The 21,220-nt window shown below is 48.8% G+C and overlaps 1 protein-coding gene across 1 annotated transcript in view; it reads right to left on the minus strand.

Moving 5' to 3' along the window:
- ST3GAL3 (ST3 beta-galactoside alpha-2,3-sialyltransferase 3) overlaps positions 1-21,220 on the minus strand; it is a 199,828-nt gene that overhangs the window by 14,810 nt on the left and 163,798 nt on the right. Inside the window, 6 exon segments of the mRNA XM_019428981.2 lie at positions 4-108; positions 8,491-8,586; positions 8,588-8,678; positions 8,967-9,062; positions 9,867-9,930; positions 13,082-13,176. Coding sequence (XP_019284526.2) covers positions 4-108; positions 8,491-8,586; positions 8,588-8,678; positions 8,967-9,062; positions 9,867-9,930; positions 13,082-13,176 — 547 coding nt within the window.

A 21,220-nucleotide genomic window follows, 5' to 3' on the forward strand; every position in this document is an offset into this window, starting at 1 on the left:
CACCTGCAGGGGGAGCACACTGTGTCCAGCGTCGCCACGTGTACTGTCTTGCTCGCTCCTGAGGGCAGTCTGACAGGGAGCCACACGGGGAAGCTTTTCCTGTCCCCACTGTACAGAAGAGGAAAAACGAACCCCGAAGACATGGGCTGAGGCAGAGGAATCATCGTTCCCAACACCGAACCCAGCACTGCTTTGCCAACCTTGCCTACACCAAAGGAGCATGGGGGGGGGGGGTGGGGGGGCGGCCGTGAGGACGGCTGTGAGGACAGCCATGAGGACAGCACTCCTTCACGTCACCGAACTATCATTTACATAATAGACCCCTCAGGTTATATTTGGGTTTGGCCATTATTAAATAACACTCTAATAAAACAATCTTTGTGTGCCGATCTGTCCTTCCTTTGGGTAATGGCTATTGGTGCCAAATGTCATTTTCTTTCCAAAAATCTTCTCCCCGTTTATACTCCGACCAGTAGCCTCTGAGAGCACCTGTCACTGAACTCTTGCCAGAATCACATATGATCATTTAAACATGTTCTTTAAAGATGTGGTGGGTGATAATGGCATCCTGTTGTCTTCACATGAATTTCTCTGACTGCTGGAAGGTTAAACATATTTTTGTTACTAGTTATATTTCCTTCTGTGTGATCTGCTCAGTCTCCTGCCCTTTATGTGCTGGGGTCCTAATGGTTTTCTTGTCAACTCTCATAACAATAACCATTTGTCTGTCATATTTCCCAAACACACTTTCCAAGGCTCTGTGGCATCCAGTCTCTTCATTGTTGTGAATTCAGTTTAAATTTTCATATATTATCAAGTCTCATTTCTCCTAGCGCGTCCACCCCTTGAAAGTTCTTTTCCCTCCGGGGATGTGATTTCTATTCTACTTACTTCAAAGTTCCCTTTGGTTGTATTTTTATATTTTACTTTTTAGTCCATTTGGAATTTATCTTGATGTGTGCTTTGAGGAGAGGGTCAAAAAAACCGTTTTGAAAGCTATATTTGGCAAAAGCAATGGACAGAAATAGGAGTCAGCTTGGGGCCGACTTCATGAGGTTGACAGACAACTGAAAGAGGCAAAGCGCCAGGCACCGTGCAGTTCTCGTTTTTTTTATCAAGGACAGTGATCTTGACCTGCAAAAAGAAGATCAAACATGGCTAAAGGAAAGAGAGGCCCCAGAGAAGCAAGAGGAGAGCAAGGGTCTGGATCTAAAAGAACGACCTCCCAGGGCCATGAAAGGGGGAGGCAGCCCAGCCAAGAGGAAAGAGTCCTGGCTGAGGGTCAGAAGACTTGGGTTGGAATCCTGACTCTTCCAGAGGTTCCTGACTTACTCTGGGCCTCAGTTTCCACATGTATTTATTCATTTATGTGTGGGCCAACTGTGTTTAAGACATTGCTGGAGGCGATGGACTTACAGAGACAAACCCCATGGTCCCGGTCCTCTGGGGGCTTGTGAGAGTTGGCAGGGCAGTGACCCCTCAGGCGTGAGGAGTGTTTCGGTGGGGACTCTGAAGAGAGGCATCTATGACAGCCTCACGAAGGGGAGCAGGTGAGGCGTGGAGGTGGGATATAGGATCTCTCTATTCCGGCACAGCCAGAGTGGAGGGTGCATGTTGGGTGCAAGGAAGAGGGGCAAGGACAAGGAACGGGTCGGCAGGGGCCAGGTCATGGGCGCTATGCCACAGAGCCTGGTTTTATCCTGCAGGCCAGTGGTTCTCACAGCTGAGCCTGTATCCAAACCTCCTGGAGGGCTCATTACAACAGATGGCTGGGCCCACCCCCAGAGGTTCTCATTCACCAGGCCAAAGGTGGGGCTCCAAATGCATTTCTGCCAAGTTTCTAGGTGATACCCATGTGTGGGCATAAGAAGGCCCTTTGAGAGTGGCAACATGTAGGCAAAGGGAACCATTAAGCAGGAGAAGGAACCAACCAGAGGGACACTTGAGGAGGATTCTTTTGGACACAGATTTGGAGAACAGACTGGAGGGTGACTGGACTGAAGGCAGGGAGATAGGAAGCTGCTGAAATAAGGCAAGTGAGGTTATTTTTAAAGGGGGGAAATCCCAGATTTGGAGACTGAATGAATACAGAAGGCAAAGGAGAAGGAGGAATGAAGCATGCCTCCCAGGAGTTTGGCCACGAGCCTGTAAGACCAGGGACTATCCCCGCAACTCGGTACTGTGCCCAGTTCACAGCAAATGCTCGCTGGGTATCTGCAGACAAGTTGTTCCTTTAAAGGGAGGCAGAGGTTGAGTCCACTGGATTTGGAATCAGGTCGCTGCCAGCAGAGAGACAGGTCTGGAAGCTGGACTGGAGAGGGTGGGGAAATAGAAGGGGAAGACATGGAGAGGCATCGTGGAGAGGTAATGACTCTTTCTGGAAACCTGAAAAGGAAGGAAGGAAGGACAGAGGAGGAACACAAAGTAAAGAGGGCTTTCACTTTTAAGGTGAGAGAGACCTGAACAAAATTACATGTGTGAGAGGAGGATCCAGTAAGAGGTGAGAAAAGAAGTAAAGGAAGATAGTTCCTGGGGAGGTGGGACAAGACGGCATCCAGAACCTGGGAGAAAAGTGACCTTGGATGGGAGAGGCACAGAAAGCATACTGAGGGAAGCCGGGATGGATGGGGAGGCAGGTAACTTCATACACTGGAGGCTGGGAAGTCCAGAGTTCTTGATTGCTGACCACCTTTATTCTCCCTGTGGAGTAGGGTGTGAGACTTCGGCTTAGGACAGGGATGGAGGTGTAGTGGAACTGAAGACGGTGGTGAGTAGGCTCCGAGAGGAACGACGGCCAGGGACAGGACACAGGGGTGGCAAGTGGCATCAAGATGCTGGTAAGGTGGGGCACCTGGGTGGTTCAGTCAGTTAAGCAGCCAACTTCGGCTCAGGTCATGATCTCACAGTTTGTGAGTTCGAGCTCTGCATCGGGCTCTACACAGACAGCGTGGAGCCTGCTTGGGATTCTCTCTCTCCCTCCCTCTCGGCCCCTCCCCAACTTGTGCTCTCTCAAAACAAATAAATAAACTTTAAAAAAAAGACGCCGGCAAGGTAACACCACTATCTCAGCTCAAGTTTCTCTCCATGGGGACTCCCTGGCAGTGGACTGGCTGGACGAGATAGTCGTGGGGAGGGGGAGTTGTCAGGCCAGGGAGACAGCACATGAAGCCTGGGGCTCTGTGTGATTTTGGTGATTGATTGGAATTGGCCGAATGAATGAATGAATGAGAGGTGTTACATGTTATGGTTACACAAGATACCTCTGGCTACAAACGCGACCCTCCCACTTACTGTTACTTGTCGCCTGGCCTTGTAGGGTTGTTGACATGGCTGGCTGATGCACTGCTTGTAAATCGTGTGGCCCAGAGCCTGGTATGTGGAAGAGCTCAGTAAACGGCAGCTCTTATTCTCATGGGCCGTGACAGGTGGGAGCTGATCGACAGAGGATTCTACGCAGCAGGGTGATGTGGCTGAGCTTATTTCTTAGCAAGACCCCTGAAGCAGTCAGAGCTGGGTATGACTTCAGTTCTCCCACTCAGCTAGCTGTATGAGCTGGAGCAAGCAACTCATCCTCCCTGTGCCTCAGTTTCCCAATCCCCCAAATGGGGGTAGTAACAGAACTGATCTAATAGGATTGTTACGAGAATAAATTCAAAGGAGGCTGGCAAACTGGAGAGCGTAACACGTGACAGCTGTGACGAGGGTGGCGGAAGCCGGAGGAGGCAGAGGAAGAGGAGAAAGGAGGATGAGGAGAGAGGCAGGAAGAGGGGAGAAGAGAAGGTGGCACAGTGATCATACTGATTATGAGGCTCAGTAACCAAGAGGTCACCGATGACAGTGACGAGAGGAGCAGGGGGTGAGACGGCATGAACCCCAATCCCTCAGCACTTTCTGTCTGCGCGCAGAGGAGTAGCAGTTAGCATGTGGCCGAGGGGCCGAGCATGGAGGCCTCCTGGCCCTCAGGGCAGAAGAGGAATGAGCCACCAGAGCTGGCTGCAAAGGAAACAGTGTCCCAGGAGAGCTTGTCTCTGAGGCCTGGCGGGGAGATGGTTGCTGGTTCAGCAGAAGCCTAGTCACAGCAGGAGGAAGCCACGCTGCGTGCCAGCCTCAGCACCCTTTCCGGGTGCCCTGTGCGGAGTCGCCCCTGACGTGAGGTGATGTCCACACTGAGCTCCTAAGGCTCGGCATCCCTCCCAGGTCTGGAACAGCATACAGGCTTAGGTGCAGATGGACATTCAGTCCCCATCTCGGGCCCAGTCCAATACGGCCTCATAGGCAGGGACCTGGTGGCCCTGTTTGCCCTGTGGATTTCCTAGACTATTAGCCCACCCCTGCTGTCTCTCCCAGGAGGCCCTGCGTCTCCTGCCTCAAGGCCTGGCCTCGGACCCCTGCTTTAGGTCATCTCCTAGGTCAGACCCTACAGCCTAGACAGACAATGCTTCATTCCCTAGTGCAACTGGGCTTTTCTACTGGCACCAATAATTAATAGATAGATAGATAGATAGATAGATAGATAGATAGATAGATAGACAGAAGTAGCATTAATCATTGCTACAGATAGCACTTGCTAAGTGTTGAGCACCAGGCCAGGTGCTTCTATATTTCAGCTGGTTTAATATTTAAAACAATCCTGAACAATGGGAAGGATTACTCCTGTTTTACGGATAAGACTAAATCTAAGGGGCCTGGGTAATTTGCCTAAGGTAACCCAGCTAACAAGTGACAGACTCTAAATCTAAACCCAAGTCTATATGACTCCAAGGCCTGATCTGCTTTCCCCTCTTAAGCCATGTTGTCTTCCCAAATTCTGGAGCCCAGTCCTCTCTTGTGCATGAATGCGGCACCCTGGCTGGCCTTAGGCCCCTCCCTCCTTCCCCAAGGCCTGAGCTACAGCTGGGAGGTTGGGCCTGTGTCCAGGCTATCCAGGGGCCAACCCCCCAGCCCCTGTCTTCTGTCCCCCTGCTGGGCTGGAACCACACCCATTCCAGCCCAACCTAGGTCTCAGGGCCTCGCTGAACTGACAACCAGTCAGAGGCCCCGCAGCAATGAGACCAGCTTTCCACTTTCAGGACTGAGGAGGGGGACAGGGAGGAGGTGGGGGATTAGGAAGGCAGCTCCTTTCTGGGTTACCGGGCATTCTGGGGCATGGGAAGGGGAGGCTGGTGGAGGCGGGAGGAATGGGGCCTGAGTGACTGCCTCTCACATGCCCTGTCCTCTCCAGACCCCACAGACAATGGACGGAGCACCTCCAGCCTTCATCAAGCATCAGGAGGGTGGTCAGTGACAGCACCTACTACATCGCATTACAACTCTAGTTTCGGGCCTGTTCCCACTAGACCGTGAGACAGGGAGCAGCATGGTGTCAGCACACAGGACACCTCAGTGACGCCTGGCAAATGAGCGCATGGCGAGATGGAGTGAGATGTGCCTCTGAACATTTCACAAGAGCTGGAGGCTGCCCTGTCCCACCATGGCCTTACATACACCTGCACCTCCGTGTCTCCGGACCTCATCTTCCCCACTCAACAGTCCACTGGTGCTCCTCTGAGCTGCCCTGAGCATGGCCTGCTGGGAACTCCTCCAAGCTTGCTGGCTGGCTCAGGGCTCCTGCGGGCTGGGAGATAACGAGCCTTGTGGTAACTTGTCTGGAACTTGTAGTGCAACTGTCCAGTGAATGAGGGAACCAAATGGCCACAAACGGTGACAAGAAAAGTTCCCATATGGATGAAGACAGTATGGCCAGCCTTAGCACAGGCTGTCTTCTGGGTTGTCCAGTCTTCCTTTCCGGTCTTTCCTCTCTCCAGACCCCACCATGACTCCTGGGTACCAGAAAGTTCCACCCACTGAGCAACTTGTTCACATAGCAAGCAGCAGGCAGCAGCCGTGACCGAGGCCTGACGCTTGTTCCAGCACTGCCCAGCCAGTCCTTAGCTCCCAAATGCAGAGCTGCCTCCTGCCAGAATTCTACAGGTGAGGCTTCCAGCAGGTGCAGAGAGTTCCCCAGTAGCCCAGAGGCTGCATGCTGGAAACATTGCTGCAGGAGCAGGACAAGCCTGTGGTTGGCACCAGACGGGGAGGCCCTGGAGAAGCAGTCTCTCCCACATTTACCTGGGTCTCAGATGCCAGAGAAGTGGAGTAGCGTGTGGGAGACGTCCTGTGAACTCATCGGCCCTGGGCTTGGAGTAGGGACGGGTTCTAAAGGACAGGCTTCTTAGGTCACCAGGAAGTGCTAGGGCGGGTGAGGCCATCGGCACTGCTGGCCTCCTCTGGCAGCTCACTCTAAAGGCCCAAATTATCTTTTTTTTTTTTTAATTTTTTTTTTTAACGTTTATTTTATTTTTGAGACAGAGAGAGACAGAGCATGAACAGGGGAGGGGCAGAGAGAGAGGGAGACACAGAATCGGAAACAGGCTCCGGGCTATGAGCCATCAGCCCAGAGCCCGACGCGGGGCTCGAACTCACGGACTGTGAGATCGTGACCTGAGCTGAAGTCGGACGCTTAACCGACTGAGCCACCCAGGCGCCCCTGGCCCAAATTATCTTTGACTTTGGAGCCAGGGAAGGATCACAGAACTTCAAAGGACTCCTCCCTGTCCCTTCTCTTCTCACTCACCCCTACCAACCCTGGGAATGAGTTCTCACTAACACAAGGCCAGTCCTACATCTCCAGGCACGGCCAGGCCAGGTCAGGACACAGACATCCACCAGAGTGACCATGTGCCTGAGCACAGCCCACACTTCCTCATCCCAACTGCTCTAGTATCTTCGATCAGACTGCAGCCTGGGCCAGGCCAGGTGGTAAGCTCCTCAGAGTCTTCCTGGGAACAGTGAGGCCCTAAGTGGCTAGAGTACAGTGAGTCTCTAATTGGCTGCCTTCCTTTTCTTCTTTCTTTCCTTAGTTCCGTGGATGAACTATAAAAGCCTTGAATTAACTGACCTTGTTGTTCTCGGAAGGAACATGTAAAAACAACCCACCTGGCTGCCCTGACCCACCTCCTTGGCCTGGCCTCCCGGTCTGCTCAGCAGAAAGCAGGATCTGGTATTTGAGCCAATTCCAGATCATTTATGATGACTGGGCATTGAGGGGTTAAAAAAAAAAGCCAGTGGGATCAGGGCCCTGCCCTCCAGGAGCTCTTCTGACAGGTGTCCATGGGCAGAGGAAAGGATGTGCCAGGAGGGGGTGGGCAGATGGTCAGAGGCCAGGGTGAGAAAGCAGCTCCCAGCTGCCCTGGAGTTCACCAAGGTGGACCAATTCCCTCCCGTTTCCCCTTAGAAGTGCCTACCTGTGACCCCAATTCTGTTGCCTTCAAAGCAAAGAGAAGGGCTCTCCCACTAGTATCCAAGCCATGGTTCTAAAAACAGAGGGGTGCTCCTTCAGCCCCATTCTCTGCCTGGTTTGCATGGGCAGTGGGCCTTCTTGCAGCTGGAGCCGGCTGAAGCCAACCCCTTCCTCCCCTTTGGGGAGCCAGGCTAAACCCAGGGGAGCCTGCCTGTCTCATTCAGCTTCCCCTTCCCCACTGTCCCACCTACCTGAATTTCTGGACCTGACTTCTGTCTTCTCTCTCGCTTGCTACCTACTTGACACTGCCTGCACTTGGCCTTGCTTGGGAAAGGGCTGTGGAGTTAAACCAAATTGCACTGAGACCTCCATAGGAAGGTTAAGCTGTTCCCACCTCCCAACTCGCCTCTAAACCTCCAGAAAGAACAACTAGCTTCTTACTGTATGCGGAGGCCATCTGTCATCATTCTCCTCACATAAGAGGCTTGGGTGTTGGAAGACGAATGGCCTGAACTCTGCAGTACTCCTCCCCTGGGGTGGCTGGTGATAGCCGGTTGAGGGGAGAGGGGGGAACGGGCCTGGACAAGTTGGCAGGCATCCCTGTAGGCCCCGAGCTGTGAATGGAGGACTCAGGAGGGGATTCCGTGGGTGGTCCACCAAAAGGAGCAGTCACTCTACTTGGCCACACAATCCCCTAGAGAAACGGGCCTGGGCCCTAGTCTGCCTAGGACAAGGAGTACAGAATCTGATCATTCCTGGAGTAGAACCAGACTCAGTGGCAGCTGGGGGTCTAACTGCAGGTCAGCGGTATAAGTACAAAGCAGGGAGAGGTGGGACTTATGGGCTTGGGAACTGGCACCCTCAAGCTCACTGAGGGGTCTGCTGTCCCTGCAGAATGGCCCCAGGGTCCAAATAAGGCCTTCCTCCCTTGGCTGGGAATGAGGGTAGATCCACATGAGAGTCAGAGTGTGAGGGGGCTTGGGGAGGCCACTACAAGGGCAGGGCAGGGCAGGAGAAGATGAATATTAGGAGTGATGCTGGGGCTAGCCAGAAAAAAGCGTTCCTTCCAGGGGGTCCTAAGGCCAGGGAAGGGCCTGCAGGGAATGCTGGAGAGGGACTCTGAGTCTGGCTGAGAAAGAACTCACAGGCTGACCTGGAAGCCAGGCAAGGCCAGGGCAAAAGGGGAAGCAGCCGGCGTACGGGGAGCTTACCACTCTCTCCTTGTAGACAATGTACTTCAACCACTTGAAGTCCTGCCACTTGAAGCCAGCGAGGACAAAGAGAGAATCGCGTTCGTATTGTTCGGAGCCGCTGCATGGCGCCCTCAGGGTAGGTGATGCGCAGTGTAGTTTTGCTGCCCACGTCCTTTTCAAAGCCTTTCACGGGTGCTGAGTTCAGTCTACAGAGAGCAGGCCCAGTCAGAGCCTGCCTTGAGCTCACTGCATGTAGTCTGTGGGCTTGTGTTTGGGAGGCACTATGACCCCGGAATTCCCCAGGGGCAGAGAATGGGGAGCCAGGTCACCTGGAGTCACCTAGCTTTTGGAGCCCTTCAAGCCAGGGTTCTTCTTGAGGCTTCTGCTGACCTTAGCCCAACTGGCCAGATGGCCAGATGGTTCTCAATGGACTCAGGGGCCAGGGTTTGGGCCAGGACACTCAGGTGCCTGAGGCACTGCTTTGGGGAGCTCACCTGACCACAATGTCATAGTCATCAATGCGTGACCCCAGAGACTTGTTGGCAAGGACACCTCCATTGCCCACGATGATGCAGCGGCGGCAGCTGAGGCTGAGGGGAGAGAGGCAGAGACCTCTGAAGAGCTGTCCGCCAGGTCTCCTTCTCCCTACCCCTTTGGCCCTTGGCCCCATGCCTTTGGCCATGTGCAGGCTGGAATGGGGGAAGAGCAATGGGCTTCTGGCAACATTCTGAGGCCAAAGGCATACTGTGGGTAGTTAGGTCACTCGGGACTCTCTGACATACCTAGTCCCAGATACTCTCCAGGAAAGCGTGGGTGTGGAAGGGGCAAGGGCACTAGTTCTGGGGTGGTGAGGAAGGAGCCTCTGGTAAGATGGCCTTCTAGGCTAAAGATTCCCCAAGGGTTAGTGGAGTTCAGAAGAGAGGGCAAAGTGTGCTGAGTTTGAAGGCTGTGCCAGAAAAGCAAGCAGAGAGGACAGGCTTGGGGGCACCAGGACCCATGGCTGGACTTATTTTCAAGTCAGAAGCCCCCATGCTTCCAGTAGCCACCAGAGAGCCCTATGCATTTTGCTTCCCCCACCTGGGGCTTCCCTCACCCAGGGCCCACTGGCTTCAGCACTGTCACTGCCTCCTGCATTTAAGCCATGGCATCTTCCGCTACCACCGCCACCCATGCCCTCAGACCTCTGATGGCTGAGGACCGAAATATCTTGCCAAGTGCTTTCAGTCCATGGGGTGCAGGCCCGCTGGAGGGCCTCGCTTATCTGCTCACCACCCCCAGCACGTGTGCTGTGCCTGCATGTGGGGACACGATACCCCGGGAAGTCTGGCTGGACCTCAACACCTCTGCGCATGCCAGGCAACTGAGGGCAGGAGGCTGGGTAGCAAGTGGCTCACCTGTCCAAGGCAGGGGTCAGGCGGTACTCTTTGGTGACTGACAGGATGGCTTTGATCAGATTGTCTGTGGACAGAGGAGGGAGGTTATTGTTAGAGGGTCACTGACGTCCCCATGAAGTGTTTGCGAATGACGTTGGAAGCACATGCTACTGCGTAGGTTGGAGGTGGATAGGAGGGTGGGGAGAGGGGACTCTGGGCACAAGGTTGGGCTGGGCCACTGGCCTAGCTTTCTCCCTGACGAACAAGATGGAGGCAGGGGTACAGGCAGGGACACTCAGCTCTGCCTGGAGCCGGTCCCCAGCGCTGGCATGCAGTTCCTCCCCTCAGGGCTCCCCAGCCCTTCCTGGGAAGTCTCCTCTGGCTTTCAAAGGCTCTGCAGTCAGGTCCCAGGACATGCGTTCCCAGGCCTGGGACCTGCTCAGAGACAGAGTACATGCTGGACTCACCTCTGTGCCCTGACTGAGCAGACACCAGAGAGCAAATGAGGAGACCACCAACGCTGAAGAGCTCAAGTGTGCCCAGGCAGCTCCCGACTCAGACCCCTTTGCCTCACTCACCCTCTGATATGGTCTTCCCCTCACTTCTCCCCCCAGTACTGCCCATCTCCAACCTTGGTCTTGGCAGACTGTCTCTTCCTACTTCCTTCCCTCTTCAACCTCTGAGGCCTGACATCTGCCCATTTGCACTCCACTCAGGCTGCCCCCAGCAAGGGCCCAGGACCTCTGTGTTCTCAGATCCTGTGACCACTATTCAGACCTCATTCTTCTTGGCCTCTCACTGGCTTTGGCCATGGTCATTGCTCTCCTTTCAAACTCTAGCATAATGAGAACATTATAATATACTGTATAATGATACTGGCTTTGGAGTCCAATCCTGGCTTGTGCTACTTCAGGGCTCTGTGACCTTAGATAAATCACTTACTTTCTTTGTGTTTTAGTTCCCCATCTTTCAAACGAAGATGGTAATTCCTACTCTGCAGAGTCATTAGGAAGATAAAAAGATAATGTGCACAGAGATCTAAAGATAAAGTAAGTAAATCGGTACAACCGTGGTGAAGACCATCTTAATAACATTAAGCAAAGATGTAGATGTGCACAGACTAAGATCTTGCAGCTCTCCTCCTAGGTAGATAGCATCAGAACACTCACTCATTTGTTTAAGGAAACCTGTACGAGAAGGTTCACTGCAGAACTGTTTGTAATAGCAAAATGTGGGAAGCAACTAAAAAGCCCGACAAAGGAAAACAGATTAAACGTGGTACACAGAATACTACCCAGCAGTAAAAATACATAAATCAGTGACCTTTGGCTTTGGGTACTAATACAGATATGCCTGTAAAGCATAAGCAAAAAAATCAATTTGAAACACACACACACACACACACACACACACACACACACACACACACACACAGAGTGTTATTTGTAAAGTGTAAAAACATGCAAAAACGATAGCAGATTTTCAATGGATATATAAATATGTCACAAAGATAGATAAAGAGACATTGAAACGATAACCCCCAAACCAGGATAATGGTCTCCTGGAGAAGGAGGAGAATGGAATGGGAAGGGATACACAGAGCTTTAATTGTATCTCCTGTTTTATTTCTTAAGCTGGGTACACATTGCATTGTATTCACCTTTATTCTTTTTTATATGCCTGAAATATTCCATGTAAAGAAAGGATGCCTCCCGACTTAAAAACGACAACTCCATAATTTTTTTTTAAAAGATGGGGTGGACAACACTGTCAGATGCAGCCAAGAGGTCAAGTTAGGAACTGAACAGTATCCTTTGGATTTCCCGGGGGCACTGAGCAGTTTCACTGGAATGATGGAGGAGAAGAGAGTGCTCCAGAGTAAAGGGTGAGAAAGAAGCAGTGAGCACAGTTAATCTTCCCAGGAGGTGAAGGAGAATGGGTAAGGAAAAGAACCTTTAAGGAGTGTTCTATACTAAGTGCCTTCAGATGTACCTTATGGAGGGCTTCAGGGAAGGCCACAGACACCCTCCTTTTCCCACCTCCCATTTGACCTCTAAGGAAAAGCATATTGCTACTAATTGCCCAAGGTCAAGGTATGGCTTGGGTTTTTGTTTTCTAGGAGGGGACCTTAGCAGAAAGGGTATAAATTAGCAGGTGCTCTCTTGTTGCTGGCCGATGGGCTATGGACCAGCCTTTCCAGGCCTTCATAGCTTTGTAGGATTGGAGTCTTGAGTGAGGATTTGGGAGAAAAGTAGGCTGCTTAGCTACCTGTACCCAGCAAAAAGGAGTTCTTCACATGGTTCAGCCCTACCCATTAGATTTGCCCTTGGGGATCTGAGGTCAAAACTCCCATTCTAGAGTGTCCTCCTGCTGGTCACTGTCTTCTTTTCAGGATGGTGTGGACTGGCTGAGTAGAGGACTCAGGTATTTTTAAGTCCCCTGGCCAAATGATATCACCCCTTCAACAGTTATCTTATTTAATTCTGACCACAACCTAATACAGTAGTATTATTTTCTCCATTTAACTGAGGAAGAAATTAAAGCACAGACAGGTTAAGTAACCTGTCCAAAGTCACAGCTGATAAAGAAGTAGTACTGAGATCTGATCCTTGAATGTCTGATCCTAAAGCCCAAACTCAACCATGCCATGAAATAGTGCAGGAACTTGACAAGGCATCAGAACCACTAAACCGTCAGAGGTGGGAAAGTCAGGAGGGAACTGCATGAGCGAAGTCCCTAAGGCAATGGAAGGGGACAGTTCTGAGGGCACTGGGGGGACATCAGCCTTGGACAGGGTAAGAAAGAACTGAAAGGGAGACCGGGGTAAAGAGGGGATGATGGAGGAGCCTGGGGGATGGCCTCTGTCTTCTCAGGGATTTCCCCCTCGTACCTGGTCCTCCAGGATGGATCTCCCTGATGTCCTTTCCTGTGATCTCTTCCCCCTTCAGAGCCATTACTGTCCTGCGCTCTAAATATCTGTGTCTCTACCAGACTGGAGCTTTTTTATGGAGAAGGATGGTACTGTCCATTCCACTGTTGTATACCTGGCCCTGGCCAAGTGGTGGGCTCAGAGTAAACGAAGAGTGAAGCAAGAAAAAGAAAGGAAGGGAAAAATGGAAGGAGAGGGGTGGATCACCAGCATGGGGACTTCTGAGGGTACAGCCCTATCCTGAGTGCAGGGAGACAGGCTGAGGGATGAGATGTTAATGTAGAGTGGGCCAGGGTTCCCAACGTACCTTGACCTTTGATCCCAAAAGGCGGCACAAATTCCCGAATCCTAGCCCACTTGCGGAAAGAGTCATCCAGGAACATGGGTGCTGGCTTGGAGAACCTGGAATACAACAGGGCTGTTGAGGATCCCCAAATGCAATAAGCTGGGGTATGGACTGGCTCTTCAGTACATCTGTCTTGGCAACGGATCTGCCGGGAGGACCTTGACACTCCAGCACACCCTCCCTGCCCCCGGTCAGTGGGTAGCTGCTGACATAGCTTGTCCAGTGGAACCTGAGTTCGAAGGGGCAGATCTGGCCAGTCTCTATGTGGCCGGCCATAGGGGTGGAGAGGCAAGATCCACTTGCCCTGGATGGAACTGCAGCACGCCAGAAGCTCTCTGGCAGGCGACCCAGGCATGCACCCCACCAGTCGCTGCAGCCCATGCTGTTCCTGCGGTCTGGGAACACGGAGATGACACACTGGCCACGTGAACAGAAAGATACCCGAAGACAGCCAGTGCATGGAGACAAGAGTTTTGGAGAGAATTCTGGGAGGTGGACCACCCAGGGTGAGGAGGGAGAATTCACAGTGAAGACGGAGAAGAGCCACAGGAGACAGACGTTTGGTCGAGAAGAGAAAAATGGGAGCGTCCCATGGCTGAGAGGCAGGGCTGAGCGGAGGCCTCAGACAGGTAGGAGCCTGAGCACCTCTGCTGGCAGAGACCAGGAGGGAAGGCTAAGCTCCTCAGGAGGTGAGGGAGGGACACTAAACACAAGGGGGATGGTAATGTGGGCCTGGAGGAAAGATGGGAGGGAAACAGGGGGAGAAGGAAGGATGAGTTGATGCGGAGTTGAGAAGGGAAAAGAACGTTTCACTTCTCTTGGGAAAGCCCAAGGAGTGGGCAGACTTTCAGGGGTGGGGGTGGTGGGGCAAAGTCAGAAGGGATTCATAAGGCAGTGTGGACAGAGGGAAAAGCTACAGGAGAAACCGAGCTCTTTGGGGATGCTTGGACAACACAACCTCACGTGGAACCAAGCACCCTGGCTCTAAGACCTTTCTCAGGGCACCTGGCAGCCTGGAAGAGGGCCAGTACCTGGTCATCTACTGTGTGTTGATTCTCGCTGTGGGGCCTGCTTGGGGCCTTGCTGGCCAAGAATGAATGTGTGGAGGCCTAGGCCTGGGCTCCGTCTCTGTATTTCTAACTCAGTCTGAATCAGCCACTGAAAACCTGAAGACTAGAGGAGAGGCCCTCTAGTCTGGGAGCCAGGGAGGTAGCCTGGGAGGTAGCCTTCTGAACGTACTCCAACTCAAGCAAACCTTTCTCACTTCCATCATCACTGACCACTATAATCAGCCTACCCAGGAGGAAGAATACCAGTAATCACTTGGACGTCTAATATTATTACAGATTTTGAAGTGAACTTGAAAGAGGCAGAAAACTTTCAATCCTGCTCCCTGTCCCATTACTCATGGCTGGAAAGACGTTGTCAACACTCGACAGCACGGACAGGGCATTCCTGCCGAACAGCCTGCCTCTGGACTTCTGAGTCAGCACACTTCCCTTCTGTGTACAAGGATCATGTATGTCTCTCATACCCAGTATATCAAATCCAAGTACATTAACATATTTGATGTTTCACCAGAGGCACCGAGGATCCTGGCCACAGCCTATATGAAACAGCGAAGGAAACAAGGTCCCTGGATAAGCCTGGAGCGAGAACCTCTCCTCCTGTGTCAGGAGCTTATAAAATGTTTGCAGGGGCGCCTGGGTGACGCAGTCGGTTAAGCGGCTGGCTCTTGGTTTCAGCTCAGGTCATGATCTCACAGGTTTGGGAGTTTGAGCCCTGCATCGGCCTCCTCACTGCTTGGGATTCTCTCTCTCTCTCTCTCTCTCTCTCTTTCTCTGCCCCTTCCCTGCTTGTTCTCTCTCTCTCTCTCTCTCAAAATAAACTTTTTTAAAAAGCTGGAACAAAGTCTTTGCAAAGTTTCTCAGTCAGGCTTGGACAGGCTTTATCTGCTTCCCAATATGTACTGGACATCATATGCTAATAAAATCTTCTAAGGTCTTACCAATGTTCTCAACATATTTTTTCCTTTGCTCTCTTTTCTTCCTGAGAAAGCGCATTTTGTTAATTTTTACTTTAAAAAAAAACTTATTTTCAGGGGCGCCTGGGTGGCGCAGTCGGTTAAGCGTCCGACTTCAGCCAGGTCACGATCTCGCGGTCCGTGAGTTCGAGCCCCGCGTCAGGCTCTGGGCTGACAGCTCGGAGCCTGGAGCCTGTTTCCGATTCTGTGTCTCCCTCTCTCTCTGCCCCTCCCCCGTTCATGCTCTGTCTCTCTCTGTCCCAAAAATAAATAAAAAAACGTTGAAAAAAAAAATTAAAAAAAAAAAACAAAAAAAAACCAAACTTATTTTCATTGTAGCTTGTAATATATGCTAATTATGGGGAAAATACTGACAGGTGCACACACATAAACAAACAAACAAACAAATAAATAAAACCCATAATCCTAAAACACAAAGGCAACTAACCTTATGGTATATATCTGTGCTGATTTTCCTTTTCCCATATTATTTCTTAAACTACTCTGTAGACTACTTTTTTCACTTTCTTTTTTTCAATTAAAAAAATTTTTTTTAATGTTTATTTATTTTTGAGAGAGAGACACACACACAGGCTCTGAGCTGTCAGCACAGAACCTGATGTGGGGCTTGAATGCAAGAACTGTGAGATCATGACTTGAGCTGAAGTCAGATGCTTAACCGACTGAGCCACACAGGCGCCTCTTTTTCACTAATAATGAAAACATTGCTGTGGAAATGGACACAACTTTCTCATAATACACAAAGGCTAGATCAAACAACAAAAACAATAAGCTGCTGGTCACCTGACACAAGTTGGTCCCCAACAATTGAATGTACAGGATACACAAATGAAAATATGACCAAAAAAGCAGAAGTTGCAACATTAGTGTTCTAGCCTGAATGTCTGTGTTCCCTCAAGTTTGTATGTTGAAATTTCATTCCCAGTGTGATGGTACTTGGACGCGGGGGCCTTTGGGAGATAATTAGGGCATGAGAATAGAGGCTTTATGAGTGGGATTAGTGCCTTTATAAGAAGAGGCCAGAGAGTTAACTAGCTCTCTTCCCCCATAGGAGGGTACAAGGAGAAGTCAGCCATATGAACCCTAAGATGCCTCTCACCAGAACTCGACCTTGCTGGCACCATGCTCTCCGACTTCCAGCCTCCAGAACTGTGAGAAATACATTTCTGCTGTTGAGAAGCCACCCAATTTACAGTAGTTTGTTACAGCAACTAGAGCTAAGTAAGTAATGAACAAAAAAAATTCACGGGAGAGATCCTGGCAAAAAGCATTAAATGGGTCTGGTAAGTGTTTTTTAAAAATCTTTGCCTCTAGGGGTGCTTGCATAGCTCAGCTGGTTAAGCGGCTGACTCTTGATTTCGGCTCAGGTCACGATCTCACGGTTCATGGGTTCAAGCCCTTGCATCGGGCTCTGTGCTGACAATGCAGAACCTGCTTGGGATTCTCTCTCCTTCTCTCTCTGCCCCTCCCCTGCTTGTGCACTCGCTTGCGTTCTCTTTCTCAAAAATAAATAACTAAATAACCTATTTATTTCTGGTTTTTAAACACTGTCCATCTCACCTTGTTCTTTTATTGGGTCTTTCTGTTTTAGGTGCTTATTTTGTAGACCCTCTTTATTCCTTGACAGATCAAGCCAGACTCCTCTAACATTTCCTACTGCTACTTGGGTGCACCTTTGTGCAAAGGGTACTCTTTTTTCCTGCTCTGGATATATTTAAAAAACTTTTTATTATGGGAAATTTCAAACATGCACACAAGTTGAGAAACAAAACAGTGAACCCCCATGGACCTATTACTCAGATGCAGCAATTATCAGTCATGATCAATTTTGTTTCCCTTCTACCCCATCTACTCTCTCTGTGTATTATTTTGGAAACTCTCAGAAATTATACCATTTAATCCATAAAATACCTTAGCATTAATTTCTAGAAGATAAGGACATCTTTAAAAACCTAACCACAGGGGCACCCTGTGGGTGGCTCAGTTAGTTAAGTGTCCGACTTCAGCTCAGGTCATGATTCCATGGTTCATGGGTTCAAGCCCTGTGTTGGGTTCTGTGCTGACAGCTCAGAGCCTGGAGCTTGCTTCGGATTCTGTGTCTCCCTCTCTCTTTTCCCCTTCCCTGCTCTCTCTCTCTCTCTCTCTCGCTCTCTCTCAAAAATAGACATTAAAAAAACCCAAACATAACCACACCTAAACAACTCTTCTTAAAGCCATTATCACACCTAAAACACTATAATTTCTTAATAGCAACAAATCATCAGTTTCAGATTTCTCCTTAATTAATGTTTGTTGTTATTTTAAAAGTTGTTTATTTAGATCAGAATGAAAGCATGGTCCACACACTGAATTGGGCTAATCTCTAGTCTCTTTCTAATCCATAGGTTTCCTCCTCTCTTTTTCTCTCTTTGGCCTTTTCATCTTGGCTCCTGAATCCTTCTAACACACTCCAGTAATCAAGGAAAGAAAATGTCCTTGCTTTCTAGTATGTGAAGATGTTCCCAGGTTTGGTCCTATATATTTCTTGCCTCCATCTGAAGTCAGTCGTTTTCCAAGGAGTCCTGGTTATTGGAAATGGTATTTAGAGACTACCATCTGGGTGGCTGGGTCGTGCATGTCACTATGGTTAGTCATTTTTCCCAGGTGTTTTCAGGGGGAAAAAGCCAGGAAATAATTTTTTTAACATTAATTAATTATTATTATTTTTAGAGAATATGCAGGTGTGGGAGAGGGGGAGAGAGAGAGAGAGAGAGAGAGAGAGAGAGAGAGAGAGAGAGAGAGAAAGAGAATCCTAAGCAGGCTCCATACTCAGCATGGAGACCAACATGGGGCTCAATCCCATGACCCTGGGATCATGACCTGAGCCAAAATCAAGAGTTGGACACTCAACCAACTGAGCCACTCAGGCACCCCATAAACAGAAAATACATCATGCATTTATACTAGTATTCCCAACCCAAATTCAGGATTACAAGATTTGTACTTACTTTCTTTTTCTTGTTTAATAGCTTTATTGAGATATAATTCACATGTCATAAAAGTCATCTATGTAAGCTTCCTTTATATTTGTATCTCTTTTCAATTAAGTAGACATTCTTGCCTATAGTGATAGCAACACAATTACTTATCTGCTTTATCTTAATACATATTTACAGATAGATACATGTAGAAAAATATATAATATTTTTAGCATAACATTACTAACACTCTCATTACTAAAAACAATTTAAATACAGTTTCTTTACAGTTCTTTTTGTCTCTGGGTGTACCCTATTAGAGAAGTACAGACAAGTGATGGTGCTTTTGCCACTTGAAATAATTCTGCTGAGTTTTAATTCGTTAATGATACGTAGTTAAGTCCATTTGTTTCATTTTGCTTTTGCTTTTTAGGGGTTGCTTATGCCCCATTTTAATTTAATTTTGTTTTATGACAATATAACACTTTACCTAGTGCCAAACTAAATTCACAAAACAAGATACATTCAGAGGAGTCTGACATTTATTTCTGTGTCTGACTTCTGTTGCTTCTATTCCCCTACAGTATTTATTTTTTATTATTAACTTCATTTTATTTGTATTTTATTCACATTAGTATTATTCCTACAATGAATTCATTTTTATTTTACCCTTCCTTTTTTTTTTTTGAGGTGAGCAAATACACAGTACATATATATGTGTGTGCAGAGTACTACTATTCCCTTCTTTATTCAATAAAAATAACATATACTGTTTCGCCTACTGAGGTGTTTTTTTTTGTTTGTTTGTTTGCTATACAATATTCTGTGGTAATCACTCCATAGTAGTATGTAGAGTTATATACTTGATAATATTATTCAGTCCCCTGAGTTGTTGCAATCTTGTATAAAGTAGGTTCTACCAACAGCGGTTACAGTGAATAACTTCATGCATACGTCTTTTCTCTTTGCCAACATATCTTTGGAATAGATCCCGAGGAGTGGGTTGGTTGGGTCAAAGGGAAAATGCACATAAGTAATTTTGCTCCATGTTGCCAAATTACGCTCCACAGGGATTGTGCCCCACCAGCCATGTAAAAGTACACTGTCCAGCACTGCAATGCGGCCAGTCTGATAGGAGAGAAAAGAGTATCTCTGTGTTGTTTTCATTTGTATCTCTTTTAGTGTAAGTGAAATTGCACATCGTTATATCTATAAAAGGGCCATTTGCACTTCTCTTTCTGTTACCTTGGTTCCTATCTGTTGCCCATTTTTCTATAGGATTACTGGTTTTCCCTTTTTTTCTCCCAGCTTAAAAAAATTATTTTAATGTTTATTTTATTTATTTTGAAAGAGAGAGAGAGAGAGCGTGCAAGCAGGGGAGGGGCTGAAGCGGGGAGAGAGAGAGAGAGAGAGAGAGAGAGAGAGAGAGAGAGAGAGAGAGAGAGAGAGAGAATCTCAAGCACGCTCTGTGCCATTAGCACATGCGCCTGATGTGTGACTCACAAACCGTGAGATCATAACCTGAGCTGAAACTAAGAGACGCTTAACCAACTGAGCCACCCAGGTGCCCCTCTCCCAGATTTTTTGAGATATAACTGACATCTAGGTTGTGTCACTGTGTAAGAGTATGATGCGTTGGTTTCATATACTCGTATATTACATTATAATCACCAACATAGTGTTAGCTAACAATCTTCCCTTTTTTGACACCCTGCATATATTAAATATATAAACCCACTGAGACACAATTACAAATATTTCTCCTAGTTTGTTTATTTAACATTTACTTGGCTTACGGCATTTTCTTGCTTTCTTTTTTCCCCTCATTTTTTGCAATAGGTTTTTTAAAAATGTAGTAAAATTTGTCAACCTTTTACCTTATTGTTTCTGGATTCTGAGTCTTAGTTAGAAAAATTCTCTTCATTCTCAGGTTATGTCTCTTTCCTGGCTAGAATCCCATCCATTTCTCCTGTCTTTCTTGCCAGGACCCTGGACCCCCAGTTCCACTGTCTTTTTGCCCCATCCATTAGGCAAAATCTACCCAGAGATTAATCTAATCCTACACTCTTGTATTCTTTGTGCTGCTAGAACACACACACACACACACACACACACACACACACCCCACATTGAAGTCAAATGATACCAATACAAATTCATAGACTTGAACCTTAGGCTGGACCCTCAACTTTGCTCAGTAGCTATTCCAAACCTTCTCCACACTCCACAAATGCTCTATCCTTTCCAACTTTGTTTAAGCAGATTATTTCTTCTCTCACTTCACAGCCCAATCCAGGACACTCAGATAGGAACTCATTCAGTTTCCTGCTTCCTTATCTCACCCTTTCGCCCCCCAAAGTTGATCTCTTCAGCATGCTCTGGTTCCCTTTCCTGTTTGTCGCCCCCCCTCCATACCGCACCCCGAGGCATACAATCAAGCTCAGGTCTCTCTTATGTGAAAACAAACACACAAACCCACTCAACAAACTTTCCTGAGCACATACCCCTTCAGCCATCCATCTCTCTCTCTCTACGCCTTCGTGGCGAGACATCTAGAAAGAGCAATGGATATTCTGTCTCAACTCCCCCATCTCCTGTTCACTCCTTAATCTAACGTAATTGGGATTTACTCTTCTGAGACTACTATCACACTCCAGCACGGTGCACTATTTGTAGCTTCCTGAACATGCTGGTCTTCACACGCTTACATGTGCAGTGCCCCACCCCCCACTCTATTCCCCAATCCCCTCCCGTCTCTATCTGCCTGGAAAATCCCTTGTTATTCTTTCAGTTTAAAGGCTATTTCCTCTGGACAACCTTCCCTGCTGCCTCCAGGTAGGCCTGTCGTCTTCCTACAGTGTTTCCACTGCACTTTGCTCAGCCCCCATGAGGTGGCTCAGTGCCTGCAGAGGCCTTGGAAGCTGAGCTAGGGGCCATAAACAACAGGAAATGGGGTGGGGTGGTGGTAGAGGTGGTGCATGTATGTGTGTTTGTGTTAATTCTGCAGGTGGCCTGGGCAGAGCCTCATGCTACACCTGGGACGGAACCAGGGGCTTCTGTCCCGGGACTAGTGTGCCAGTGTGGGGGCCTGGCCAGGGT

This window comes from Panthera pardus, unplaced genomic scaffold, assembly GCF_024362965.1.
Source record: "Panthera pardus isolate Hobbes unplaced genomic scaffold, ASM2436296v1 HiC_scaffold_11, whole genome shotgun sequence".
Classification (NCBI taxonomy): Eukaryota; Metazoa; Chordata; class Mammalia; order Carnivora; family Felidae; genus Panthera; species Panthera pardus.